Below are 25,660 nucleotides of genomic sequence, written 5' to 3' on the forward strand. Positions count from 1 at the left end.
GCCCCCTCCTCCCTCCTGGGGCGAGGGGGGCCTCCCTCCCTCTCCCCCCCCTTCTCTCTCTCTCCGAGGGGGGGGGGTCCCGGGGAGGGAGGGGGGGACCCCCGATCAGCATGTGGCTCCTGGCGCTGTGTCTGGTGGGGCTGGCGGGAGCTCAACGGGGAGGAGGGGGTCCCGGCGGCGGCGGCGCCCCGGGCGGCCCGGGCCTGGCCCTCAGCAGCCTCGGGGAGGAGCGTTTCCCAGTGGTGAACACGGCCTACGGGCGAGTGCGCGGCGTGCGGCGCGAGCTCAACAACGAGATCCTGGGTCCCGTCGTGCAGTTCTTGGGCGTGCCCTACGCCACACCGCCCCTGGGCGCCCGCCGCTTCCAGCCCCCGGAGGCGCCCGCCTCGTGGCCCGGCGTGCGCAACGCCACCACCCTGCCGCCCGCCTGCCCGCAGAACCTGCACGGGGCGCTGCCCGCCATCATGCTGCCCGTGTGGTTCACCGACAACTTGGAGGCGGCCGCCACCTACGTGCAGAACCAGAGCGAGGACTGCCTGTACCTCAACCTCTACGTGCCCACCGAGGACGGTAAGGGCGCGGGCACCCCGTGGACACGGCCCACAGACGCGCATGCAGAACCTCGTGCCCTGGCACCGGCCTCTTTGCAGGGGAAGCGAAGGGCTGGGTGTCCCTGTGGCCTCTGCCTGCCCTCCGAGGTCAGTCAGGGTGCCGCCTATCGGGCCGTCCCAGGAAGCCACCCCAAAAGTTCTTTGTGCCCCCAGAGAGCCGATGGAAAGGGCGGCAGGCACTAGGCTGGGTTTACCCACCCCCTTCCCAGAGAGGCCCACTGCAGATCCAGTCACTTGATCTCAGCGTGGCCACCTGGGATGACCTGGTGACAGAGGTCCACCTCCCGCCCCCAGCACTGGCAGAGTACCCACTTTAGCCTGCAGCTACACCTCAGAGTACATCATAAACTCCTCCTCACCCCCAGGACACACTGGCTGTCTTCCACCTATCACAGCACAGACAGACCCTCACCGAGCTGCATGCCCTTGGCAGTGCTGCTTACACCCTCCTTTTCTCTATGAGGCGCTGTTCCCTGACCCCTGTACATCCCTGAAGGAGCAGAGAAGCTCCTCACCGAGGGCCCCTCCACTCCCTGCACGACGCCTTCCCTGGGCTCTTAGGAGTGAACTTTCCAGTGCGCTGCAGGACTACTCCGGGCCCTCAGCACACTCCTCCTGGACAGCGCTCCACCTGCCCACCATTTGGCACTCCCATATTGACTGGAATACCTTCCAGCAAAGGGAAATCGGTAGATCTCTAGCCTCCCTGACAAACCAGCCTCACAAACAGCCCCCACATGGCCCCTCCAAAACCCCCATGCTCCCACTCCAGAACCTCCCCACCCCTCCGCAGAGACCATGCCCTCCTCCAGCAGCCCCACGGGGCATGGTTTCCATAGTTTCCAACAACCCTACACACAGGAGCCCTGATATGTACATCCTACACACCCAACACCCCCACATCATGTACTCAAGGCCCACAATTGACTGACTCTCAACTACTCAACATTCAGATCATGTACCCCCAATCCGATACACTGACTGTGGGCTTCAAAGCCCCACAAAGCACAATGCCCAGTGCCTTCTCCCCAGCACTTCTCTGAACTCGTGTACCTCTTCACCCACACAGACCCATGCTCCCTAATATCTCTGGCTTCTAGAGCAGGTTACCCTAATAACACCCACACAGATACCTTAGACCCCACTAATGGTCCACCTTGACCTTGCACTCCATCGCTCCATGCGCGCCAGAGTCCCCAACACTTCTCAAGCATTGTTTACCCCATCTGCTACCTCGATGTCCTCTGCACCATATTTCAGATGATGACGATGCACCCAACAGCCCTATACTCTACCCATGCACCACATACTCCAGTATCTAGCACTCAGCACCCAGAATCTTCTTGTGCCGGTTGCATGACCTCCATGCACCTCAGCCCACCCACCTTCATCCCATATGGACCCTGCCTCCTAACAGCCCATACACACACTGCACAGAACATCGCCTTCTCCAGTCTCATACAGATTCCAAACACCCTAACTCCCCAAAGACCACTTCAACCCATTCCACATACCCTCCCCACTACCCCCAAAGCCCTCTGTCAGAGGATCACTCATTCTATGTTCCCTCCCACGAACCACCCATTCCAGGGCCCTTCCACCTGTGACTCGTTCACCCCAGTACTTCCAGACTGCCCACCTCAACTCTCTCCACCCTCCGCCCCCCATGCCTTCATATCACCTGTCCACCCCAATATCCCCCTCATGAGAAGCAGGCACCCAACACCTCCCAGTACTGAACTGCCCACCTCAGCACCTCCAGAGGAACTGTCCATCCCCCCACTCCCCACCCCCACCCATGCCCACACCTTCAGTATTTTTAGCCATTGCTTGGAGCAGACCTGCTTGGGGCCTGACACGTTCAGGTGCTCTCACTGAATCTTCACACCAGCTCTGGGAGGAAGGGGTTGACTCAGACACACACACACAGATACACACACATACACTTAATGAATTCTCATGCACATGCTTGGCCTGCTGACTTCATTCCCATCCCCATCATCGCCAGTTGGAAGAAGCCTTGGGTCTCACTGGCTCAACCTTCCTGATGCTGGTCCCCATGTGTTGGGGAGAAGCCTATCAGCCACCCTGTGGGGGGGGGTGGTGGCTGGAGATCCCCTAAGGCCTCTGGGTGCCAGCTCACCCCTGCCCAAGCTCTCGATCTGGAAAAAAACAAAAAAAAGCCAGGATCCAATCTCCAGGCCTAGTCTGGGGCCGTTGCCTGATTGTGGGCACTTTTCCTGCCTCCCAGCACCTCCTGTCACTTTATGTCTCACGTGGGCTTAAGGGACTGTGTTTTCTGTTCCCTATTTGCGGACTAAACTCCAAATGGGGCCAGGGTTTGGGGTCTTGGAGGTTGGTGCCCCTAATGGGAAGTTCATCATTTTGGGGGGAGGAGAGCAGGCCTGGGTAAGGGATGAGGTTGGGGGGAGTGCAGAGGGCCGGGGAAGAGTGGAGGGCAAGACCTGATGACCCCTTTCCCTGCTTCACCCCACCCTGGGGAGATGGGGTGAGAAGCCAGGCCTGTGAGTGCGGGTGGAAGAGAAATGCTGGCAGGAGAGAGGCTGGGTAGGTGGGCAGGCAGCCCCAGCTGACCTACCGACAGCCCTTCAGTAGGGAGCTGAGGACTTCCAGAGGCTGTGAGCTGCCGGGGCAGGTTGTACCCCAACCCCAACCTGCCCTCTGCCCTCCAGAAGAATCCAAGGGAAAACAGAGTCCTTTCTGCTCCAGTTCTACCTCTCTACAGGCCTGGGGGAGCAAGCTGTTCTGAGAGGGCCCTGCAAGAGATGTCCCCTGGTGGACTTCCCCTCAGCCCCCTCCCACCCCACCTCTAACACCGTTTCATTTCCAGCAATTAGCAAACACACGGACAAGCCAAATCCTTTCCAGCCAAGTGACTATGTCTTAAGACAGGCCTCAAGCCCACTCAGGCACCCCACCCCCCCCAAACCCAGACTTTTCTTGGGGGCATGACTTTTTCCGGGGAGGGGAACAAAATCGGGTTATAGAAACGTTTTTCTCTTTTCTTGGTTTCTTTTTCTTGCAAACAAATTTTGCTTTTTTTGGCTTATTTTTTCTGCCCCCCCCTCCCCTTTTCTGCTTTCTCTCCTCCCCTCCCCATCCACCACCTCCCCCAACCCCCATCTTTCCCCACAAAATTGTCCTTTTTTCTCTGTTTTGTGTTCCCGGTCTTAGGTCCGCTCACAAAAAAACGTGACGAGGCGACGCTCAATCCGCCAGACACAGGTAGATTTAAAAGTCAAATCCCGCTGCTGCATGTGGTTGCTGGTGACAGGACGCTCTCGGGCCTGCCCCTAATTAAATGTCCCCACAGCTCACCAGGCCCCTCAGTCGTTCTCCCAACTAAAAACGAAAAAGAAAAGAAAAGAAAAATTTTTAATAATTGGAACAAAGAATTATGAAAAACGTCAAACAAAATTTGAACGGTGTTGGACTTAAACCTGCAAGAAAAGCTAAACATGATGAAAAAAAGAAATTGGAATGTCAGAAAAAAACAAACAAAGAATTGGATAAAATGTTTAGAGTTTGAAAGAAATTTGGAATATTTTGAAACTTGGGAAATGTAATCTTTGCAAAACAATTTTAATTTGGAACAAAGAAAGCAAAAGTTGAAAAAAAAAAACTTTAAAAGTTGGTAAATTGATGACACACTTGAGACATCTGAAACTTGCTACAATTTCCAAAAGCCTGTCAGACGCAGAAAACACAAACATTTGAAGTGAATTAAAGCATTTGGAAATTTTTGAAAACAGGGCCCAAACTCTTGAAGTTTCACCACAAAATTTTGAAAAAAAAAAATGCAAAGAACTTTTTTTCTTTTTTTCTTTTTCTCCAAAATGGATTGTTTTTGTTTTTGTTTTTTCTTTTCTTGTTGAATCTGCCCCGAGAGCTTCTTGCTTTTTGGTTGTTTTTTTTTTTCTTTCTTTCTTTCTTCTTTCTTGATCCTGTTTTTTTTTGTTGTTGGTTTTGAATTCTTGTTGCCCCAGCCCCCCCCCTTCCTGCTCCTTCCCCTTCTGACCTCCCCCTCTCCGACACTGGGAACGAGGTGGAGGTGCTGGGTGGGGAGTAGGGGCCAGAACTGAGGATATTTAGGACAGGACTTGGGCAGGATGGAGATTCCAGCCTGAAACTGCTGGGAGAGAACACTTGAGGTTCAGAAAGGAAGGGAAAAGCAGAATTTGGGGCACAGAGAGGCTGCTGCCCCCCTAGGTCCTCCATCCAGGGGAAGACAGGGGAGGGAGGTGGCAGGGAAGGTCACACAAGACAGGAAGGTCACGCAAGACAAGTTCAGGGGAGTGTCTTAGTGACCTGCTGGCTGATCTTCTGGCAGAAGGGAAGTTTCCAGAAGGATGAGGGAGGTGGGCAGGAATGCTGGGGCATGAGCTGTGGGGGCCCGGCCTAGCTCTTGTTTGCTGAGTCCCCAGGGTAATCAGAGATTGCAGGTGTCAAAGGAGAGCAGGGCCTGTGGGCCAGGGGTAACCCCAGCCCTTGTGCTGGGGCTACAGGGAAGGTTGCTATAGCCTTAGAGACCCTGGCAAGCCCTCTCTGACTCCTACCCACTTCTGGAATTAGTCCCCCCGCAGTCGGGTCTGGAGTACCTCAAGTGCCTACTACATGTGGCGGTGACTACGGGGTCCTTTGGGGATATGGCAAGAGGGGGGCTCAGGGCAGAACCTAGGGCTCAGGCCAGCTCATGGGGGTTCAAGGCTAGAGAGCTGCACCCTGGCTTCATTAGGCAGGCTCTTTCCCACCCTGCCTCCTCCTGCCACATTAATTAGGCTGGGGGTTGCCGTGGTAACTGGGAGGTGACCTAGAAAGGAATTAGGGCGGGGAGGAGACCAAGCCCCCAGGGACCCTAGGGCCTGGCACCCCCTCACCCACGGACCAAGGTAGCAGGTGGGGCTGAGGCCAAGGCCTGAGTCCTGAGGAGAGCCCCGGACCCTCCCAGCATCTCTAGTTCAAGTCCCAGCCTTGGGAGCCTGCTCTTCCTAGGAGCAGGAAGGACATTTGCTGTGTGCGTGTGTGGGGAGGGGCGTCCCTGGATCCAGCAGATGCCCTGAGGAGGGCCACCCCCCCACCCCGCCTCTGTTGGGATTCTCGAAACGTCTACCTGGCATTTGGAGAAGTGCTGCAGGGCAGGCTGGCACAGGGTGGGGAGGGGTCTTCTGCCAGGGCTAGCTGGGGGGGTGGGGGGGGAGGGAGGGGAATCCGGTCTTGCCCCCCAGGGATGGGAGTGACATGTCCCCTGAGCCCCGGGCTGGTCCTCAGCAGTCCTGGGAGCTGGGTGATGCTGCTTCCCGTCTGACTGTGTCCCTGTCCCCCACCCCCTGGCCCACTCGTCCACCCCCTCCCCTCGCAGATATCCGGGACTCCGGGAAGAAGCCCGTGATGCTGTTTCTGCATGGCGGTTCCTACATGGAGGGCACCGGGAACATGTTCGATGGCTCTGTCCTGGCAGCCTATGGCAACGTCATTGTAGCCACGCTCAACTACCGGCTTGGGGTGCTCGGTGAGGGTGGGCAGCCAATTCTGGGGGATGGAAGATGGGCAGCTGGGTCCGGTGGGTGGGGTTCTCCCAATCCCCGCAGAACGGCTTGGGGGCTGGAGCAGGCTGCCTGGAGAGGGGACAGGGGCGCTGTGACGCCCCCAGGAAGCCCCCTTTCTTCCTCTACTCCCAGGTTTTCTCAGCACTGGGGACCAGGCTGCAAAAGGCAACTATGGGCTCCTGGACCAGATCCAGGCCCTACGCTGGCTCAGTGAAAACATCGCCCACTTTGGGGGTGACCCCGAGCGCATCACCATCTTTGGGTCTGGGGCAGGGGCCTCCTGTGTCAACCTTCTGATCCTCTCCCACCATTCGGAAGGTACCGGCAACTTCCCCGGCCTGTCTCTCTCTCTTCCACCTCACCAAGCCCCTGACCCTACTAGTCCCCCTCCTCCTTTGGACTGGAACTCAGGACCCAGCCTGAGGCCTGTCTGCCCCTCCAGGGCTGTTCCAGAAGGCCATCGCCCAGAGCGGCACCGCTATTTCCAGCTGGTCTGTCAACTACCAGCCGCTCAAGTACACGCGGCTTCTGGCGGCCAAGGTGGGCTGTGACCGAGACGACAGCGCTGAAGCTGTGGAGTGTCTGCGCCGGAAGCCTTCCCGCGAGCTGGTGGACCAGGACGTGCAGCCCGCCCGGTATGGGGCTGGGAGGGGGCCGGGTCCAGGCCATCCCTCTCCTTGCTGGTTCCAAGGAGGTCGAGGTGAGAGGTGCCCAGAGGCATTCTGTTTGGCAAGGAGAGGCGGGCTTCAGGCCCTCCAGTGCCCCTGCTTTCTTGTCTTAGAGGCCACCCCTAAGTGGAGGCGCCTAGCCAGAGCAGGGGTGCACAGGGCTCCTTGAAGGGCTTCAGGGAAGACTTCCCAGCAGCCCAAGTGCCCTGAAGGACTCTAGGGGCTTTCAAGTGGGGGAGGATGGTCTTCCAGCCCAAGGGCAGAGCCTGGAATTCGGCTCAGCAGGCTGTGGGCTGGAGAGGAGGCTGGAGAGCGGGTGACGAGACCCTGCCCCCCACCCCACAGCTACCACATCGCCTTCGGGCCCGTGGTGGACGGCGACGTCGTCCCGGATGACCCCGAGATCCTCATGCAACAGGGGGAGTTCCTCAACTACGACATGCTCATCGGCGTCAACCAGGGCGAGGGCCTCAAGTTCGTAGAGGACTCCGCGGAGAGCGAAGACGGCGTGTCGGCCAGCGCCTTCGACTTCACCGTCTCCAACTTCGTGGACAACCTGTATGGCTACCCTGAGGGCAAGGACGTGCTGCGGGAGACCATCAAGTTCATGTACACGGACTGGGCCGACCGGGACAATGGCGAGATGCGGCGGAAGACCCTGCTGGCGCTCTTCACTGACCACCAGTGGGTGGCACCGGCTGTGGCCACTGCCAAGCTGCACGCTGACTACCAGTCCCCCGTCTACTTCTACACCTTCTACCACCACTGCCAGGCTGAGGGCCGGCCCGAGTGGGCAGACGCAGCGCACGGGGACGAGCTGCCCTACGTCTTTGGCGTGCCCATGGTGGGCGCCACTGACCTCTTCCCCTGCAATTTCTCCAAGAATGATGTCATGCTCAGCGCCGTGGTCATGACCTACTGGACCAACTTTGCCAAGACTGGGTGAGGGCCAGAGGGCCTGGGGGGAGCTGGGGAAGGGTACTCCTGCAGGCCAGCGGCACACCCTCTACCCTCAGCTCGTCCTTGCATGGCCATCCATTCCTCCATTAAGGCTCATACTCTCACCTTCTCTTGCTCATTTGATGCACTCAGCACCTGCTCCGTGCCGGACAGTGAGTTGAAGGTGGGAGACTCAATGGAGTTAGAAGGGCTCCCGTCCTCTCTGCAGGCAGGCTCACTCAGTGGCTTTGGCTTGGTCTGTGCCTCACCTTCTCACCCTCTCTTTCTCCTCCCAGTGCCTCTACCAATCTGTCTGAGCCCTTGAGTCTGTGTGTCTAAGTATGTATGAAGGTTTGTGTCTGTCTGTCTGTGTGTTTAGGTCTGTGTGTAGGTCTCCTTCTCTCTTGAGATGAATCAATTGCTCTCTTCCTCTCTGCTCTCATCAGTTTCCTTTTTGCTGTCTCTGGCTGCTTGCTGGTTCCACTCTGCCCATCTTCATGTCTCTTTGTCTCTTGTTTCTGTCTCTCTGTCTCTGTCCCTCTATCTCCATCTCTTCCAGTTTCTCTATTTTCATATCCATCTCTGTCTGTCTTATATCTCCTCTCTCTCTCTCTCTTTCCCCATCTTTCTGGCTCTCTTTTGGTCTCCCGGCCTCTCTCATCCACGTCACTTCCCTTCCCACTCTGGCCCCACAGCGCCCCTCCTGTGCCCCCGGCCCTCACGCCTCCTTCCCCTGCCCTCCTGTGCCCACAGCGACCCCAACCAGCCGGTGCCGCAGGACACCAAGTTCATCCACACCAAGCCCAACCGCTTTGAGGAGGTGGTGTGGAGCAAGTTCAACAGCAAGGAGAAGCAGTACCTGCACATCGGCCTGAAGCCGCGCGTGCGCGACAACTACCGCGCCAACAAGGTGGCCTTCTGGCTGGAGCTGGTGCCCCACCTGCACAACCTGCACACGGAGCTCTTCACCACCACCACGCGCCTGCCTCCCTACGCCACGCGCTGGCCGCCGCGCCCGCCCCCCGGCGCCCCGGGCACGCGCCGGCCCCCGCCACCCGCCACCCCTCCGCCCGAGCCCGAGCCCGAGCCGGGCCCGAGGGCCTACGACCGCTTCCCTGGGGACTCCCGGGACTACTCCACGGAGCTGAGCGTCACCGTGGCTGTGGGCGCCTCCCTCCTCTTCCTCAACATCCTGGCCTTTGCCGCCCTCTACTATAAGCGGGACCGGCGGCAGGAGCTGCGGTGCCGGCGGCTGAGCCCACCCGGGGGCTCGGGCTCCGGGGTGCCCGGCGGTGGCCCCCTGCTCCCCGCCACCGGCCGTGAGCTGCCACCGGAGGAGGAGCTGGTGTCTCTGCAGCTCAAGCGGGGCGGTGGCGTCGGGGCGGACCCTGCCGAGGCCCTGCGCCCCGCCTGCCCTCCCGACTACACCCTGGCCCTGCGCCGGGCACCGGACGACGTGCCTCTCCTGGCCCCCGGGGCCCTGACCCTGCTGCCCAGCGGCCTGGGGCCCCCGCCTCCCCCACCGCCTCCGTCCCTCCACCCCTTCGGGCCCTTCCCCCCGCCTCCCCCGACCGCTACCAGCCACAACAACACGCTCCCGCACCCCCACTCCACCACGCGGGTATAGGGGAGGCTGGGGAGGCCCTCCTCCCGGGCTCTCCCGGCCCCGGGCGGGCAGTGCCACTCCGAAGGCAGGAGGAGGACCTGGCGACAGGCTCTTCCCGGACGGAGCTGTCCCACGTCGAGGAGCCTTAAGGTGGACATGGGTCTCCTCGGTGGGATCCGAGTTTCTCCCCTCCCCTGCCCCCCACCCCCCCACCCCCCCACCCCCGTCCAGAGAGGCCCATCCTCTCCTCTGCACCTGGGCCTCTGGACATCTGGGGGTGTCTTCCCCCCCTCCATCGGGACACCAATCTTCGGTGTGTGGAAACGTGGAAGTATTTTCCCACGTGGAGGTGCGCTTTCTCACAAGGGGGTGTTTTCCCATGTGCAGGGTAAGGTTTTTTTTTTTGCCGCCCTGGACACATGTTGGCCCCCTCAAAAGAATTTCTGCAGGGGTTTGTACCCCAGAATCCTGTTCCCTCATGCCTTCTCCCACCTCGCCACCCCCCTCCCGACCCCATGGAGACCCTGGAAGCGGTGTGTTCACAGATGGTGATCCTTGGCTACCAGACAACACAGTGAGGGACCCACAGGCCCCCTCTCCTCGCCCCCCCCCAGCAAAGCATGTTTACCCCCACCCCCCACCCCCAGTGGCACAGGTCAGGCCAAGCATGTTCTCCCGGGTAGGTAGGTGCCCGCCTTCCGCAGAGGCAGGCACAGGTTTCCTGCCGGGGGGGAGAGCGCGGATCCGCGCACCCCTGTGCTGCCCAGGAACTTGTCTTCCCATGGATTCAGGACATGCTTCTCTGAGTGGACACATGTTCTTGCATGTGGATGCGTGCTTTCCCATGCAGACAGCCCCTCTCCTTCCGGCGCATCCCTGCACCCCCCCTCCCCCTGGCACAGCACTTGGTTCCTCCCCATGCAGCAGGTGGGAACAGACTGAAAACAGAAGCTGAGGGGGGTGTACAGATCCGAGGGGAGGGCTCTGACCCTCCTTCCCCCAGACATGCTGAGTTGGGTGGGGGGTGGGGGTGCAAATACCACCCACAGAGGCCATGCATGTTTGATCAAAGCCCTCACCCCAGGTCCCGGAAAAGCCTTTCCCTCAGTCCTCAGACCACTGCTCATCTGTGCCAAACTGGGAAAGTGGGTTCCAGCAGGGGAAGACTCTTCTCCCAAATGTGCCAAGGATCCCCCAGGCCTGGGCTGGGGCAGGGAACACAGTGGGGGCTGGTGGGATCCAGGCAGGGGTTGATGGCAGCTAAGGGAGCCGGCCTGTGCCTCTCTTCTCACTCTATCTCATCCTTCCCTTTTCTGTCTCAACTTCCCATTCTCCTCTGTCTCTGTCTCCCTCTTTGAATGTGTCCCTATCTCAGTGTCAGATCAAACTCCCCACAGCTGACCTCACCCCACCTTCTTTCCCCCTGCACCCCATTCTTTCAGGACTCTAGGAAAGGAGCGGTGGAGGGTGGAAGGGAAGAGAAAGGGTTCACGGGACAGGTTGGGAGAATGAGGTCAGCTGTGCCCAGGAACAGATGGAAGGGGCGGTAGGGGTGGGGCTTAGACACCAGCACAAGGATTTGAAAGGAAATGTGTGAAGTGATTGCCCAGAGGGAACCTGGGAAAGAGTTTGAACCTCTGGGGCAAAGAATGATATCCGAAGGGTTTTAAGGGACACCCGTGGAGGAGGAGAGAACCCTTGTCTGCTGGCCCTTTGCGGGGTGTTAGTGCCAAATCTGAGTAGAGAGTGGGGTGTCGTTTTCCACTGATACCCAAATCCAGAATTCCTGGTCTTGACTCCCTGAGTCTTTGCCTCCCAGTGGTCCCTGCCCCTCATACCCCCACCCCTGGAAACGTCGTTCTTTTCCGGCCCCTCCCCCCTGCCTGGTCTAGCTCCTCTCTAAACAGTCATGCCCTCCAAATGCTAGGGATCTGGGCCCTGAACCCTGGAGACAGATGCCCCCTGAACTGGGGCATGGGAGGGGGGCTGGGGGACCCCATGATTCAGCCACGGACTCCAATGCCCAGCCCCTCTCCCCAGAACAATTCCCTGACAACCCCATGTCCCCCCCACCCCAACCTTTCGCGGCTCTGTACACATTTTTAAATCTGGCAAAAGATGAAGAGAATATTGTAAATATAAAAGTTTAACTGTTGGTCATGCTTGCTGTGATCCTAGGCTGGGGCAAACAAGTCTTGGGGGAAAATGACACTGTGGGATGAGGGAGGAGAGGGGTCCAAGCACCTTGGAGCCTGAGAGAAGGGAGAATGGGTGCTAAGGTGAGGTTGCCATGGTAATGGGCTCACTCGGGAAGTTAAGATCACTCGGAGCCTAGCACAGAGGTGGTGATGGGTGCACACACCAGGGAGGCCAGAGGGGGCTGGAGGAGAGGCACCAACCTGAGGGGGTTTGGCCCAGCCCAGGACTCAGAGTGAGGCCTTGGCACATTGTGAGGGAGCACCCCAGCACATTGTGACTTGCTCAAGCCCCTCCCAGGGGCCTCTGGCACAGGCAGGCAGGCTGGCGGACGAGGGGTGGGGGGGGCAGAGTGGGCTGGGGGCCTAGGGGCCCGGGTGGCCCTAGGGACCCCCATGGCCATAGCTGAGCGGCCGCAGCCCGGGTGGGCCTCGTATCCCAGCACCGACACCAACACCTGCCAGGACCTGGGCAACTCCATCCTGGTGCTGCTGGGCCTCGTCATCTGCATCAATATTGGCGTCAACATAGTGACCCTGGTCAGGGCGGGGCTGGACAGGGGGTGGGGGGAGCCTGCGGGGCAGCCATCGGGGTGGGGGGGGCCCAGGGTCACCACATCCTCCCCCACCTAGCTCTGGCGCCGACTCCGTTTCTTCTTACGCCGAGTATTCCATATTATTTGCGAAAAAGGTAAGGGTTGGGGATGTGGGTAGGGGCAGAGGAAACCTCATAGCCGCAGCGCTGGGCTGGCCCCTTCCCATGCCCCCCTCTCAGACACCACGGCTGCTGCCAGCTTGCCTTCCCGGGCTCCGCCGCTCCACCCCTCACCTCTCCCCCATCCACAGAAGCTCTCAAGTCCTCTTCACCCAGGAAGCAGACCACCTCACAGCCCTCGAGGAAGCGGAGCTCCCAGGACGTTCACCTGCGATGCACCATGGACCCCGTGAAAATGACCGTGACCCCCCCACCCACTCGCCGCCACCGTCACCGCGGCTCTCCCACCCGCCCTGCCCGCCGACCAGTGGCCTGGGCCCCTGCCACCGACGATGAGAAGCCCCCACGCCACCACCTGGCCACCTGCTCCCACAACTGTCCCAAGGACTGGGAAGGCTTCAAATCCACCCAGGAGATCTGGGCTCCCTGGGCCCAGGACCCCCTGGAGCCAGCTGCCCAGACCATCCGCTTCCAGGAGACCACAGACGGAAGGCCCCTCAAAGCCGAGATCCAGTCTGAGCTGGGCCTCCAGGCCTACGTGTACCCTGTGAACCCCCCACCTGCCACCCCAGAGGCCCTGAGCCACAACAACGGCGGGTTGGAGGCGGAAGTGGCGCCATGTCCGCCCGCCCTGCCACCCACGCGGGGCCCCGCGATGGTCCCCGCCATCCCCCGGCGCCGCTCCTCGGCCCGCGTGGTGTATGACGCCCGCGACGTGAGGCGGCGGCTCCGGGAGCTGACCCGGGAGGTGGAGGCACTGTCCCATTGCTACCCTCTGGCCTCTGCATCTAGCACTTATGAGGGGACGGGCCAGGATTGGGTGTACCATTCCTTGGCGGGGAAAAGACTAAGAGAATAAAAAGGATAAAGGAGGTGGCTCGTGGTGGTGTTTGAGGGGCCCAGGGCCCACGCAGCCCACAGAAGCCCGGGATGCTAGCGGAATGCTCTTCCTAGCCACAGGGCCTAGAACCGTACCCCTTCCCCCACCCCGGGACCCTCAGCAGCCTCTCGTCCTTACCAGGCAGGCCCTGTCCTCAGCCCTTTCCCAGGCCCTCCAGGGCTTCCGGCCCTGGTTCTCCACCAGTCCTGGCCTGGAGGGGAAGACCCTTTCCCCTCAGAGGTCTGGTCCCAGCCAAAGTCTAGGTTTAGGCTGTAGCCACAAGTGAGAGGTGGATGGTCAGTCCCTCTGAAGCCCTGGTTTCTGTGGGGTGGGGTGGCTGAGATGAGTGTGTCTAGGTCCTCAGAGTTCCCCAGTCTGAACCTGAAGCTCCTGTACCCTCAAGCAGGCTTGGAGCAGAGGATGAAGTACAGGGGACTCTTACAGGGCTGCCTCACATATCATCACAGCCCTCTGTGACCTCGCTTCTCTGGTTAGCACTCCCCTGGCAAGATGAGGAGACCGAGGTTCAGAGAGGACAAGTGACGTGTTTATAGTCACATGGACACCAGGGGTCAAGTTCACCTCCTCAGATGCTCGGCTCCCTGCTCCTGCAGGTGGATTTCCCCTGAGGGATTCCTACCAACTCAGCCTGGCTTACCAGAATATTCCAGCTTCCTTCGTGTGAACTTATTTCCATCCCACTGACAGCTGTGGAACCAAGGCCTTGCCTTTCTAGAGGGTTGGGATCACATGTGCCCACACAAATACTTGGGGCCAAAGGAACTGGCCCTTACCTTACACACTAGGTGCATTCCTGGAATGTGGGAAGACACACCTTTCAACATTATTGATCATCTTAAATTGATTTCCTTCAGTGGATACTTACTGAGCACCTACTATGGGTTTGAAAACTTGATGGGAAACGCTCCCTGTCAGTAACTCTATTTCTCTTAAAAAGAATCAGCAATGGTCTTAGAGTCCCCACAGTGCCTCTTTGAATGACCTCGGAGGTGAACCTGGTGGAAATCAAAGAATCCTTTTGTCCTATCGACAATTACATCTATTTTGTGCTTTGTGAATTTCACGCAGTTTTCGGAAGGTGGCAGCTGACAGAATTTTACAATTCGGTGGGAGTGGGTCAGCGAGAGGTCAGTCGGATGGAAAGGAGAGAAACCACAGCTGGGAGTGGTCCAACTTCAGCCAGGTGGGCTCAGTCCTGCTCTGAAGTGGAGGGGCCAGTGGGCTCAGTGACCATCAATAACCCCTAAGCTGCAAGCCAGGCCAGGAGGCGGCCGACAGGGTGGGGTGCTAGAGGGATTGACAGGGGAATGGGCAGAGCAGGAGAGGTTGGTGCTGGGACCCCAGAGAGCAGCCCCTCCAACCAATCACCCTAGTCACTGGCTCCAGGGCAAGCATGGGGTGGGGAGTAGCCACAGGCTGCAGAAGCTGGCATATGTCTTGAAAGAACAATGAGTAGAGAAAATCCTTGATGCACAATTTAAACCTTATGAAGATTCTGTCTCATGACTGTAGCTGCCGTATTTCTGGCTCAGGAATCCAGGCGGGGCCAAGCAGGCCCTCACGGAGACTGCGAGTCTGAAATCTGAGGTCTCTTGGGACCGGCCTCCATCAAGTGGGTGCTGAGGGTAGAGATGGCCAGCAGTGTGGGCAAAAGAGCTACCACCTCTCCATTGTGACTGGAGACTTGCCTCATTATGACCCGACTCCCTCACCAGCTGGTGGATGTCCCCAGGTCCTGGCATGAGTATAGTGCGGGTTGGGGCCGGTGGGGGGGTGGGGCGGGGGCACGGCCCAGGTGGCCCTAGGACCCCCCCCACCATGGAAGACCAGCTCTTGTGTGACACCTTGGGGTGCTGCAGTCAATACCAAGAGGGTCCCCAGAATGCCGAGGACTTCCTGCTCCTTCTGCTAGGCCTCATCATTCTCGTCAACATTGGGATCAACATGGCCATTGCGGTCAGTGCTGGCTGCGGTCAGTGCGGACAGTGCGGGCCGGGGGGAGCAGCTGCAGCCTGCCCCTCCACTCGTGGGAGCAGTCTTGGCTGGGAGGGGCTGGGGGCTGGCAGTGGAGAGCCTGACCTTCACTCCCGCCCCGCCCTACCCGCAGATGTGGCACGGGCTCCAGAATGCCTTAGACAACACGATCTGTTGGATTAGTCAGAAAAGTGAGTATGGCAGCTAGAGAGGTAGTGGACCTCCTACCTTCTCCCTAGAAACCAGGCTTGTGCTCCCAGTTCCAACCTCTTCTGGTGATAGCCCTGATCTCGTGGCCTCTTGCTCCCCCAGATGACAACACGCAGACTCGTCAAACCTCCCTTAAGGCTCAGAGGAAGGCTCCGGTCAGGAACGTCCATATCCACTGCACTCTGGACCCTGTAGAGGTGAGCATGGCTCAGCCTGCATCCTACTCTTCTTCCTCCTGTGACCATTTCCGCAACCACCGCCGCCGCCGCTGCCGCCAACAGAGGCCACAGAAACACAGACCATGCCGCCGTGACCGCCCAGGCTTCCGTGGCCTCCATCGCAGCCGCAAGATGACCCACCTGCGGTCTGTGCCCTCCCTTGACCGGGAGGTCCCAGAGTCCTACCTGGAGGATGAAGATGACCTGTCCTTCCCACATCGCAGGTCCCCACGTCGTGGCTGGAGAGGGCTCTGTCCGAGGCTGGGCCTGCCCTCCAACCTGGGTCTGTGGGGCCGCCAGGGCAGAATCCTGGCCAGCCTGCCGCCACCCTCTCTCTACCTCTCCCCTGAGCTCCGCCGCATGCCCAAGCGCGTGGAGGCCAAGTCCGAGCTGAGGCTGCAATCCTATGGCCCCAGCTGCTCACAGTCCCGCGTCTGGGGCAATGTGGAGGCCGAGCAGTGGGCCTCGGCTCCACCACCTCCCCGCCGGCTGCCCCCCAACCCCTCCTGGGTGCCTGGGGGGCACAGCCCCTACCCCTCGCGGGGCCAGCTGATATATGACTCCTGGGAACAGCGGCGGCGCGGTCTGGAGACCTGTGAGCCCCAGCCTGCTCCGGTGGCCCGGGGCTCCCGGCCTGAGGCCCCAATTTACCGGGAGCTCTATTCCCCCCAGTCCCACCGGCGGAACGTCCCTGGCCATGCTTACAGCCAGCCCAACCGCAGCCCCCACCCGTCCACAGGACACCTGAACTACAGCACCCAGGACCCGCACGAGGTCCGGCGCCACGCGACCGACTGGGTTGAGACGCTGCCCTCTCGGCATCCTCCTATGACTTCCACGTCCCTCACCATCTTGGGAGAGACCTCCCACCCACGGGTCCTAGCTCCAGGCCTGGCCCTGCCACCCCACTCCTCCCAGCCCCTGCCCGTTGTCCAGGCTGCCGAGCCCGCCCCACCCCCAACCACCTTCATCCCACTCAGCCGGACCCCGGGGGGCAATGCCAATTACCAGGTGTACGACAGCCTGGAGCTAAAGCGCCAGGTGCAGGAGAGGCGAGTGCGGTCTCACTCACTGCCACCACTTTCTACCTCCGCCTCCAGGCCCTCTCTGCACAGGAGCCGGGCTGGGAAACTTAACTGACCAGCAGGCGAATGTTGGGGACGGGACGGGTCACACAGTGGGGAATAAAGAGAAACAGAGTCCAAGAAGCACTGTTGTGGTCTGTGGCTTGGAAATGCCAGCTCTTCTGCCAGCAGGAGTCCTTGCCCTTGGCTTCTGGAAAGGAGAGGCCAATGTCCTCCTCTTGGTGGGAGTTTCCCTTGGGCTCAGGGGCCGCGGTCCTGCCAGCAGGCCCTTCCTTGGGGGCCCCTCCCGGGCCTGCGCCAAGTGCTGAGTAGATCTTGCAGGTGCAGACGCCAAAGCACCAAGCAGGGTAGCCACCCTGCATCTCTAGGCCCACCCAAGACACTGAAGCCAGATTTCAAAACTGGGAGTTCTATGTCTGGACAGATCTATGCCCATGGCCCCACCGTAGGGGAGGGGAAGTCGGGTTCTGGGTTCCAGTTAGGTCGACCCCCAAGGCTTCGAGGCCAATGTCTTGTCAGACTCAGGGGTGGTAAAGGGGTGAAGGGGGCTCAGTTTTTTCAGAATGATTGAGTGAGTGAGTGAACAAGTGAGAGAATGGGCAGCGAAGGGGTGAAGGAGGGAGGGGGTGAAGGGAGGTACACTGGGCTCCAGACCTCCTCTGACTGTCCAGACAGGTCACCCAAGCCCAGTTACCAGGGATCTCCAGCCTGGGCCCTCCTCTTCCTCCGCCTCTCTCATTGTGACCCCCGACCCCCCTCCATTGTGACCCAGTCCCTCTCCCCTCCCCCACCAGAGGAGCCTGGCTCTTAGTGAGTATGTGGGGGCCAGGGGGCCCAGGTAGTCCTGGGACCCCCGGCCATGGGTGAGCGAGCCTACCATGGAGCCCAGGTGTGCTCTGGCACCAACCCCAGGAAGTGCCAGGACTTAGGAGACTCGATTCTTCTGCTTCTGGGCAGCTTCATCTTGCTCAACGTGGGGATCAATGTGGTGATTCTGGTCAGGCGGGGCTTGGGCAGCAATGTTGGGGGAAACCTGGGGTCTCACAGGGGCTGAGGTGGGAGGGCTGCTACCATGTGGGCAGGCAAGGGTTGGATTTCAGAGCTCACCTTACTTCTGGGCTCTCCTCTCCCCTGCTTCCCTCAGCTCTGGAGACAGCTGAAGAGCTCCTTGCGGATCCTTTTCCACTATTTTTTTCCAAAAGGTGAGTGAGCCTGGGGATGGGCTCCAGGGAATGCAGGCCTGTCTTCTTTCTTTTATCCCTGTCCCTCTCCTCAGCCCCTCAGGGACCCAGGCCTTATCCCATCCCACCTTTCCCTGCAGACAAGCAGCACGGCTGTATAGGCAGCAATCCCGTGTGTATGCGCTGCTCCGTGGACCCTAAGACCCTGAGCTCAAGAGTCTCTTCTCGCTTCCATCGCCATCCAAACTTCCCGCTCGGGCACGCTAACCACCAGGACTCCTGGATCCCAGACACGAAGGATGAGAAGACTTCTAGGTGCTGTTGGATGCCACCTCCATGTGGGCACACCAGGGTTCCCACAGAAGCTCCATGGGGCCCGTGGAAGGAGGAGATGATGGGAGCTGGGGAAGCCCCTCAGGTCACAGCCTTAAAGGGCCAAGCCTCCTTTTTCTCCAGGTCAGAGACACCTTCCCAGATCCAAGCCCCCATGGACAACGTCAGGGCCCATAATCCGAAGATGAACAAGGTGGAAATGGTTCCACTGTCCTTGCCCCAAGAGTGCAAGACTAAGACCCCAGACTATGCCCCAGCCCAGTCCCAGACCCAGGTCCCTGTGCAATCTTCAGCCAAGGCCTGGACCCAATCCCCAGCCCAACCCCGGACTTATTCTCCGGCCCATGCTCGACTAACCCACACCCATGCCCACAATCCAGCCTCTACTCCAACCTTCCCTCCAGCTCCTCCTCCAACTCCTGCCCCAGCCACTACTCCTATCCAAGTCCCTACGCCACCCCCTACCCCAGTTCCTGCCCCAACCCCTGCTCCAGCCCCTGCCTCAATCCCTGCCCCAACACGGGTCATGGCCCTAACAACCACTCCAGTCACTGCTCCTGTCTCTGCCTCCACCCACACCCACATCCTAACTCCTATTCCCTCTACTTTGGCTACCTTCAGTAGTGGTGTTTCTACTGGGCATGTGATATATGATGCTCGCAGGTTAAAGCAGAACTGCTTCCACGTGTGCAGCCCCCATAACTCTGAGTATTCCAGAAAGGACTTGCATACCCTCTCCAGACCCCAAAAGAGACAGGGCCTGGTGAGTTCTGGTACATTTGAGCAAACATCAAAGCCACACAGTGGGGATGGTACCAACTCCCCAACAGGCTCCACACTGGGCTACCTGGAGTTGAGGAAGATCCCAGATGGTGGCAAAGACAAGGTCTCCCAGCCCAAGACCTTCCCGTACTGCAGCCTCCATCCCTGCAGTTCTGAGAGGAGAGACGTGGACTCCCAGGCTCCAGTCTACCCCAAGTTCCTGGTCTATTCTCAGGAGCCTGCATCCCCTAAACTTTGCCTTCATTCTCCAAAAAGTGCCCAGAGTTCAGTGTGTACTCTTCCTCCACCATGCACTCTTTCTTTGCCTCTTATTCCCCCAAAATCTTTTGTCCTTTCTCAATCCACCAGTCATCAGAAATCCCCTACCTCAATACAACCCCCCACCTCTCTCTCAACCTCTAAGTCTGCTCAGCCCATCCCTCCCCAGTTCTCCACCACTTCTAAACCTCTCATTCAACCTCAATTCTCTGAAATTCACAAGAGTCTAGGCCCTACCCAAGACCTTGGCCTCCAAAGGAGCCCATGCCCTTCAAAAGACTCTAGCATTCACAAGAGCCCAAGCCCTATTCAAAATCTAGGCCCCGACAAGAACCCCAGTCTTACCCAAGATCCTGTTCTCCACAAGAACCCAAGTCTTAACCAAAATATAGATCTCCACAAGAACCTGAGCCTTCACCAAAATCCAGGCATCCACAAGAACCCAGGCCCTAACCAAAATCCAGGCCACCACGAGAACCCTGGCCATACCCAAGCCTCTTATCTCTACAAGAGCCCAAGTCCTCCCCAGGACTCTAGCCTTCATAAGACTCCAGGCGTTACCCAAGATTCTGGCCCCCAAAAGAGCTCAGACCCTGCTCAAAATGCTGGTGTCCTAAGGAGCCCAGGTTTCACCCAACCCTCTGGCCTTCAGAAGAATGTATCATTTACCCAAACTTCTGACTTTCAGAGGAGCTTAGGCTTTATGAAAAACTCTGGAGTCCATAGAAATCTAGACCTAACCCAAGAGACTGTCGTCTACAAAGGCAAAGGTCTACCCCAAGCAACTGCCCCCCATAAGAGCTCAGACCCTTCTCAAGATTCTGGAGGCTGTAAGAATACAAGTATTGTCCAAGATGCAGGAGTCTTCAAAAGCCTAGGTCTTACCCAAGAGTCTGGTCTACAAAAGAACCCAGGCCTTTCCCAAGTCTCAGGAATCAACAAGAACCCAGGCCTTGACCAAACATCTGGCCTCTGTAAGGGGTCAGGCCTCACCCAAGACTCAGGAGACAACAAGAATCCAGGTCTTACTCAGGATTCTGGAGGATACAGGAGCCCAGGCCTTACTCAAGCCCCTGAAGTCAAGAGGAAATTTGGTCTTACCCAGGATGTTGGAGTGTCCAAGAACTCAGAACATTCCCAAGACCCTAATCTCCACAAGAGCCCAGGAATTAATCAAGATTTGGGCCCCCATAAGGGCCCAGCCCTTACCCGTGACTCAGGCCTTAATCAGGAATCTGGCCTCCACAAGGTCTCAAGGCTTATCCAAGATCCCAGCCTCCAAAAGTGCCCAGAGCTTGTTCTAGGTACTGGTTCTGTACAAGGCCCTCTTCAGATCCCAAAGTCAACACCATCCCTGATGAAGTCATTTGTATCTGAGGACCCTCCTCAGAGGGAAGACAAAGAACAGCGCATATCCTGGACTTCTGTTCCACTCAGTCAGAATTCCTGCTCTTCCAAGGCCCAGGTGATATGCAATGACCTGCATACTTTTTCAGAGGTTCCTGTACTAATTGAGCTACAGCCAACCTCCCGGAAGACAGGTAGCCAAGACTGGGTGTACCACCCTGCAGATACAGTTCCTTCAGCCTGCCAGAACTATCGCCAGATGTCAATGCCTTCCAAAATCAACTCAAAGCTCCTCTGCCCTGGATCAGGTACCAGAGCTGGGCATGTGGTCTTTGACGCCCGCCAGAGACAGTTAGGAGTAAACAGGGACAAGTGTGAAGCTCTCTTCCCCAGGCGTCTTCGCCAAGAGACGCCCAGCAACTCACGGGAGAGCAGCAAGGAGTGGGGATATCAGTATGTAATGAAGACCTTGGATAAAGATGGGACAAAGGTACAGCAGGAATAAAGACATGAGAGGAGTGTTCTGTGGTTGTTTGGGGACATCCACTCAGCCCCATCCCTGACATTGACCACCCACAGGGTTTGATGAAGACTGGAACTATCCTAGCCCATGCTTGTCCTCCATAACTGCCAAGCCAAACCATTATCCTCAAGATCCTAGAACTGTACTGTCCAATCCAGTAGCCACTAGTCTAATGGGGCTGTTAAAATTTAAATTGATTAAAATTACATAAAATGTAAAATTCTGTATTGAGTTGCATTATCTACATTTCAAGGGCTCAGTAGCCCCAGGTGGCTAGTGGAAGCTATATTAGACAGCATAGATTCAGAATATTTCCTTCATCACAGGCAAAATTATTGGACAGCCATACTCTATAGTTCAGAGGAACTTCCCTTTCCCTCTCCAGCCACCTCTAGCATCTTCAAATCTCCCACATAGCCAGAGAACCTAGTTTGAGGAGTAGGTACCATGGAGGCATGCCTGGTCGCCCCACACCATGAGAAGGAACCCAGTCTTCAGCTCTCTTGACTTGGCCTCTTGGGTCACAACCGGATCAACAGAAACCTGCCTCCCTGGTTCTGGGCTGTGTCTTGGGGTCTCTGTACCTCAGGAAGGGCAAGAACATTCTTTGTCAGTGAGGCCTAGGAACGCCTGAGACCTGGGTGCCCTGAACTGAGCTCTGGATTCTAAGAGCCCCCTCCTTTACAGGCCTCTAGTTTGTCTAGGTGTGTCCCTGCTTAATTCTCTCTCCTATGGACTCAGGCCTACCCTAACACTGGAGACAGCCCCTGCACAGAGGGAATGTATGAAGTCTTGGCCCAGCGATGGATTTGTCTGTGAGCTTTCTACCCATTATCCTAATTCCTCGTCCCACCCTGGATTTAGGCTGTGTTCTGGTCCCTGTTAGCATAGATTATTGAAAGCAATTTCCTACCCTTGATAATATTCCAATGCCTTGCTCCAGCCCCAAGTTTCCTCTGGACTTGATCTTCAGTCTTGATACCCTCTTCTCTGTGTATACATAAGCTGTGTGGTTCAAAACTGCTCCTCTGCCATCTCTCTTGAATGTCTGAGGTGGGCATCACTGCTCCCTAATATGTGTCTCTCTTCCCTGGGCCACATGACCTTCTTGAGTCACTTCCTAAGTGTTCCTGCCTAAGAGTGCCACCACTGATCTCAAAGATGCCTGCCCACCCAGCTGGGGAATCCCTTCCAACACCTTCCTGGCTCACCTCTGTGACCTTGGACAAATCATGTGCAAACTTTCTAAGCTGAGGTTTCCTTATCTCCAAAATACATAGAAGAGCCCTTCCAGCTCTAAGTGACCAAAGTTCTTCTACTCACATATGGAATCCAAGGGCCCCCTTTTCTCCCCAGGCCCTAGGGTATTTGCTATCCAGGTCCATCCTATTACACCTCTTCCCCTACTCCAGGGGTGGGGTGGATCGGCCCTTGGAAAAAAGCAGAGCAGTCTGTCTCCACAGAAACTACAACTTCCATCAGGCACTGCTTCAGCAGAACAGGAAAGGATGTGGGGGCGGACTCCAGTGTCCTAGGAGCTCCGGAGACAAACTACAACTCCCAGGAAAGAGTGAAACCTCAGCTGCTCAAACGAGGGAAAAGCACTCTGACCCGAGCCGGGGCCTGGCGGGAACCTTCCCGGAAAGCCTCCCCCCGAAAGGGCGTGGTCGTACCTGTGGGCGGGGCCATGGGAGCAAGAGGAAGAAGTTACCTGTTGGATTGTTCTATCCACCTTCTTCCCCACTCTACCCCTAAGAGGGAAGCCGCAGATCATAAGCCTCTCCCGAAAAGAGGTAAAGGGACGTAGCCAAAGGAAATCGTGGGGTCGCGGCAGAGACTGGCTATTGCATCCTGTAGGAGGGACCCAACAGCCACTTTCTACCTGCTCAGTCAGGTGAACCGGCCCTTAGGGGCGGGGAGCTGCGTGAAGGAAGGGCAAAGACGGAGGAGGTATTTATTTGTTCGTTTTGAAGACTATATTTGGAGCCCCAGTTGCAGTTGGGTCTGGGGCCCTCGCTCAATCTCGGGAAGAAGGAAGAACACAGGCGACTTCTCCGCAACAGAGCAAAGGCGGGTCTGGGCTGCCGTGTTTTCCTTAGCCAAAAAAAACGTTAGAGCTCCATGACTTCCGCGGTCTGGGGGGGTGCCGCCTGGTGGGGCCCACCGCCCCCGGCGCCAGCCCGGCCGCTCACCGACATCGACTTCTGCTCCGGGGCGCAGCTTCAGGAACTGACCCAACTGATTCAGGAGCTGGGGGTGCAGGAAAGCTGGAATAACGGGCCCAAGCCGGGGCCAGACCTCCTCCGGGCCAAGGACTTTGTCTTCTCTTTGCTTGGTAAGTAACACTCCTAGCCTCCGTACCCGCCCCGGCTTTGGGCCACGCCCCCACGATCCCTTCTCTTCCCTTAGGCCTCGTTCACCGCCGGGACCCCCGCTTTCCTCCCTTGGCAGAGCTCTTGCTACTTCACGGCGGGATTCGCGAGGGCTCCCTTGATCTGGGACCTGCACCTCTGGGTCCCTATGCCCGGGGACCTCACTACGACGCCGGCTTCACGCTTCTGGTGCCGGTATTTTTGCTGGACGGCACTGGGCCCGAGCTGCAACTGGATCTGGAATCCTGTTACGCACGGCTCCGCCTCCCCGAGTTGAAGCGCGGATCCTCAATCCGGGAAGCGTGGCAGGATTGCCTGGAACCTACGATTCCAGAAGGACGTGATTGGATCCCTCAAACCGAGAAAGAAGGAAGTTCCAAGGATCGGGAAAGCTCCGCGGACCAGCCGCACAGTAACCTCACTGTGCCTGAGCCTCACGTGTCTTTGGAAGAATCACCTAGTGACGTTCCAAAGCCGGAGGTTCCTCAGAGTGACATCATCGATCTTGATTCTCCCACATCTTTGAAGAAACTATGTGCTGACGTCACCAAGCTAGCTGTCGAATGTCGAGTCCCACAGCTGTCCGAGGAATGGGAGGCGTGGCCTACATTGTCCCCCGCCCAAGTTGCTGCCTGGTTCTTTGCTTCTCTGGCCGCGGTCGCCGAGACCCTGATTCCAATCCCAGGCTCTCCGCGCCTGGTGCACGCAGCCCGCCACGCGGGATTCACTACCATCCTCCTGGCCACTCCCGGTCCCCCGCGCCGCCTACTGCTCTTCGACCTGGTCCCCGTGGTGTCTGTGGCCGGCTGGCCCGAGGGGGCTCGGAACCACTCGTGGGCAGGCCCGCTGGCCTCCGGGCCCTCCTCCTTCTACCTGGTGCCCGGCGGCGTCACAGAGCGATTGGGCGCCTCTGGCTGGCAGCTCTGCTTCGCTCGCCAGGAGCTGGCGCTCAAGGCGCGCATACCGGCTCCGCTGCTGCAGGCGCACGCGGCGGCCCAGGCGCTGCTGCGCCCGCTGGTGGCCGGGACCCGGGCGGCGGTGCCCTACCTGCTGCGGATGCTGCTCTACTGGGCGTGCGAGCGGCTGCCCGCGCTCTACCTGGCGCGACCTGAGAACGCCGGCGCCTGCTGCCTGGGGCTGCTGGACGAGCTGAGCCGCGTGCTCGAAGCCGGGGCCTTGCCCCACTATTTTCTGAATGGCCGAAAGCTCCTGGCGGGGGACTTCGCTGCCGGGCTGCTACCGGAGTTGGCCCGACTCCGCGGGGACCCTGCTGGGGCTCTGCGGGCCGCGGTGGAGGAGGCCAAGGCTGCACGCAAGGGGGGCGGCTTGGCGGGCGTGGGGGGCGGGACCCATTAAAGAGTCAGCTCCTGTCAGCATGGAAAGTGCTTCTTCTGGGAAGTGGAATGCTGAGGGCTCTGGCCAGGCGCCTCTCCCGGGAGAAAGACTGAAGACCCCATTCTACAAGTCCTCGTGGTCGGTTCCTCCCAATATCCCCGCCCCCAGTCATTCATTCCGGCCTTTCCGCTCTCCAAATATGACGCCAGCTCCTCTTCGGCTCCAGTGCAGGCCCCCGCAATCTTCTTTCCCCAATAATTCCGGACTTTTCTCTTAGAAGTCAGTAGAGAAGGGGGAAATATATTTGCTGACAAAACGCGGAAAGGCGAGGTTTGGAGACTGGAAATTAACCGGTTTGATTCACACACCAGCGGGCATTTTAAAGAGGCCAGACTGCACCCCAGACTCGATCTCACTACTAACACCATCTCTCCAGTTATCCCCTTCTCCTCAACCAGTCCAGCCCTCACTCCATCCTGGGCAGCAGGGATCCCTCCTTTCTGTTCTTGAGGCGTCAACCATTCTGTCTTAAGCCCAACCATTCCCCCACCCACCCTCAACCAGTCCAGCCCTCACTCCATCCTGGGCAGCAGGGATCCCTCCTTTCTGTTCTTGAGGCGTCAACCATTCTGTCTTAAGCCCAACCATTCCCCCACCCAGAGTTTCGTTCATGGAATCGCCTCCCTATTCCTCCTCCTCCCAGCCGCCGCTCCGTCCTCACGTCCCGCCTCCAAGGAACCCCGGGGTTCCGCCGGCCCAGCTTCTCCCCCACCCCCACATTCCCGGCGTCTCCGCCCCCTGCCCCGCCCCCGGGAGGAGGGGGAGTTGCTGTCGCCGCC

The 25,660-nt window shown here is 58.4% G+C and overlaps 5 protein-coding genes and 1 long non-coding RNA gene across 13 annotated transcripts; 5 read left to right on the forward strand and 1 right to left on the reverse strand.

Moving 5' to 3' along the window:
* The first annotated feature begins 110 nt into the window (after positions 1-110).
* NLGN2 (neuroligin 2) lies at positions 111-9,585 on the forward strand. Its single transcript, XM_077165798.1, has 7 exons — positions 111-570; positions 3,807-3,857; positions 5,992-6,141; positions 6,311-6,496; positions 6,621-6,813; positions 7,192-7,788; positions 8,539-9,585. The coding sequence occupies exons 1-7, from the start codon at positions 111-113 to the stop codon at positions 9,410-9,412; spliced, it is 2,511 nt and encodes an 836-aa protein (XP_077021913.1). The 3' UTR covers positions 9,413-9,585.
* On the reverse strand, positions 3,768-18,255 carry LOC143688158 (uncharacterized). 5 transcript variants are annotated; one of them, XR_013177858.1, is made up of 6 exons: positions 17,384-18,255; positions 16,613-16,879; positions 15,405-15,575; positions 14,686-14,821; positions 13,320-14,402; positions 12,242-12,509 (listed from the first exon to the last, which is right to left on the reverse strand). It is a non-coding gene; the product is annotated as an uncharacterized LOC143688158 (long non-coding RNA). The 5 variants fall into 5 exon arrangements; XR_013177854.1 differs by lacking the exon at positions 12,242-12,509 and adding an exon at positions 3,768-3,974 and having other exon boundaries at positions 13,320-14,821; XR_013177853.1 differs by having other exon boundaries at positions 13,320-14,821.
* SPEM1 (spermatid maturation 1) lies at positions 11,880-13,200 on the forward strand. Its single transcript, XM_077165807.1, has 3 exons — positions 11,880-12,126; positions 12,220-12,277; positions 12,433-13,200. Exons 1-3 carry the CDS (start codon positions 11,983-11,985, stop codon positions 13,158-13,160), a joined length of 930 nt encoding a protein of 309 aa, XP_077021922.1. The 5' UTR covers positions 11,880-11,982; the 3' UTR covers positions 13,161-13,200.
* SPEM2 (SPEM family member 2) lies at positions 13,669-16,812 on the forward strand. Of its 4 annotated transcripts, XM_077165802.1 has the most exons (4): positions 13,669-13,795; positions 14,271-14,385; positions 15,310-15,367; positions 15,489-16,812. In XM_077165802.1, the coding sequence occupies exons 1-4, from the start codon at positions 13,740-13,742 to the stop codon at positions 16,742-16,744; spliced, it is 1,485 nt and encodes a 494-aa protein (XP_077021917.1). In that variant the 5' UTR covers positions 13,669-13,739; the 3' UTR covers positions 16,745-16,812. The 4 variants fall into 4 exon arrangements, with proteins under 4 accessions (XP_077021917.1, XP_077021919.1, XP_077021918.1 ...); XM_077165804.1 differs by lacking the exons at positions 13,669-13,795; positions 14,271-14,385 and adding an exon at positions 14,579-14,934; XM_077165803.1 differs by lacking the exons at positions 13,669-13,795; positions 14,271-14,385 and adding an exon at positions 14,941-15,174.
* Positions 17,451-21,112, forward strand: SPEM3 (SPEM family member 3). Its single transcript, XM_077165797.1, is given in 4 exon segments — positions 17,451-17,686; positions 17,834-17,891; positions 18,011-21,015; positions 21,017-21,112. Coding segments are annotated over 4 exon segments (3,237 nt in total). The 5' UTR covers positions 17,451-17,548; the 3' UTR covers positions 21,053-21,112.
* Positions 21,113-21,448: 336 nt separating this feature from the next.
* Positions 21,449-25,596, forward strand: TMEM102 (transmembrane protein 102). Its single transcript, XM_077165799.1, has 2 exons — positions 21,449-23,449; positions 23,524-25,596. The coding sequence occupies exons 1-2, from the start codon at positions 23,236-23,238 to the stop codon at positions 24,840-24,842; spliced, it is 1,533 nt and encodes a 510-aa protein (XP_077021914.1). The 5' UTR covers positions 21,449-23,235; the 3' UTR covers positions 24,843-25,596.
* Positions 25,597-25,660: the final 64 nt, after the last annotated feature.

Source organism: Tamandua tetradactyla, chromosome 6 (genome assembly GCF_023851605.1).
Source record: "Tamandua tetradactyla isolate mTamTet1 chromosome 6, mTamTet1.pri, whole genome shotgun sequence".
Taxonomy (NCBI): domain Eukaryota; kingdom Metazoa; phylum Chordata; class Mammalia; order Pilosa; family Myrmecophagidae; genus Tamandua; species Tamandua tetradactyla.

Excerpts from the sequence above, each read along its gene's own strand:
- TMEM102 (XM_077165799.1), top strand. The coding sequence starts at position 23,236 with ATGACTTCCGCGGTCTGGGGGGGTGCCGCCTGGTGGGGCCCACCGCCC. Across the intron at positions 23,450-23,523 it reads CTTTGTCTTCTCTTTGCTTG|GCCTCGTTCACCGCCGGGAC; the intron begins GTAAGTAACACT and ends CTCTTCCCTTAG.
- SPEM2 (XM_077165801.1), top strand. The coding sequence starts at position 14,943 with ATGAGTATAGTGCGGGTTGGGGCCGGTGGGGGGGTGGGGCGGGGGCAC. Across the intron at positions 15,159-15,309 it reads GGATCAACATGGCCATTGCG|ATGTGGCACGGGCTCCAGAA; the intron begins GTCAGTGCTGGC and ends CCCTACCCGCAG. Across the intron at positions 15,368-15,488 it reads CTGTTGGATTAGTCAGAAAA|ATGACAACACGCAGACTCGT; the intron begins GTGAGTATGGCA and ends TTGCTCCCCCAG.
- SPEM1 (XM_077165807.1), top strand. The coding sequence starts at position 11,983 with ATGGCCATAGCTGAGCGGCCGCAGCCCGGGTGGGCCTCGTATCCCAGC. Across the intron at positions 12,127-12,219 it reads GCGTCAACATAGTGACCCTG|CTCTGGCGCCGACTCCGTTT; the intron begins GTCAGGGCGGGG and ends TCCCCCACCTAG. Across the intron at positions 12,278-12,432 it reads CCATATTATTTGCGAAAAAG|AAGCTCTCAAGTCCTCTTCA; the intron begins GTAAGGGTTGGG and ends CCCCATCCACAG.
- NLGN2 (XM_077165798.1), top strand. The coding sequence starts at position 111 with ATGTGGCTCCTGGCGCTGTGTCTGGTGGGGCTGGCGGGAGCTCAACGG. Across the intron at positions 6,814-7,191 it reads CAGGACGTGCAGCCCGCCCG|CTACCACATCGCCTTCGGGC; the intron begins GTATGGGGCTGG and ends CCCACCCCACAG. Across the intron at positions 7,789-8,538 it reads ACCAACTTTGCCAAGACTGG|CGACCCCAACCAGCCGGTGC; the intron begins GTGAGGGCCAGA and ends CTGTGCCCACAG.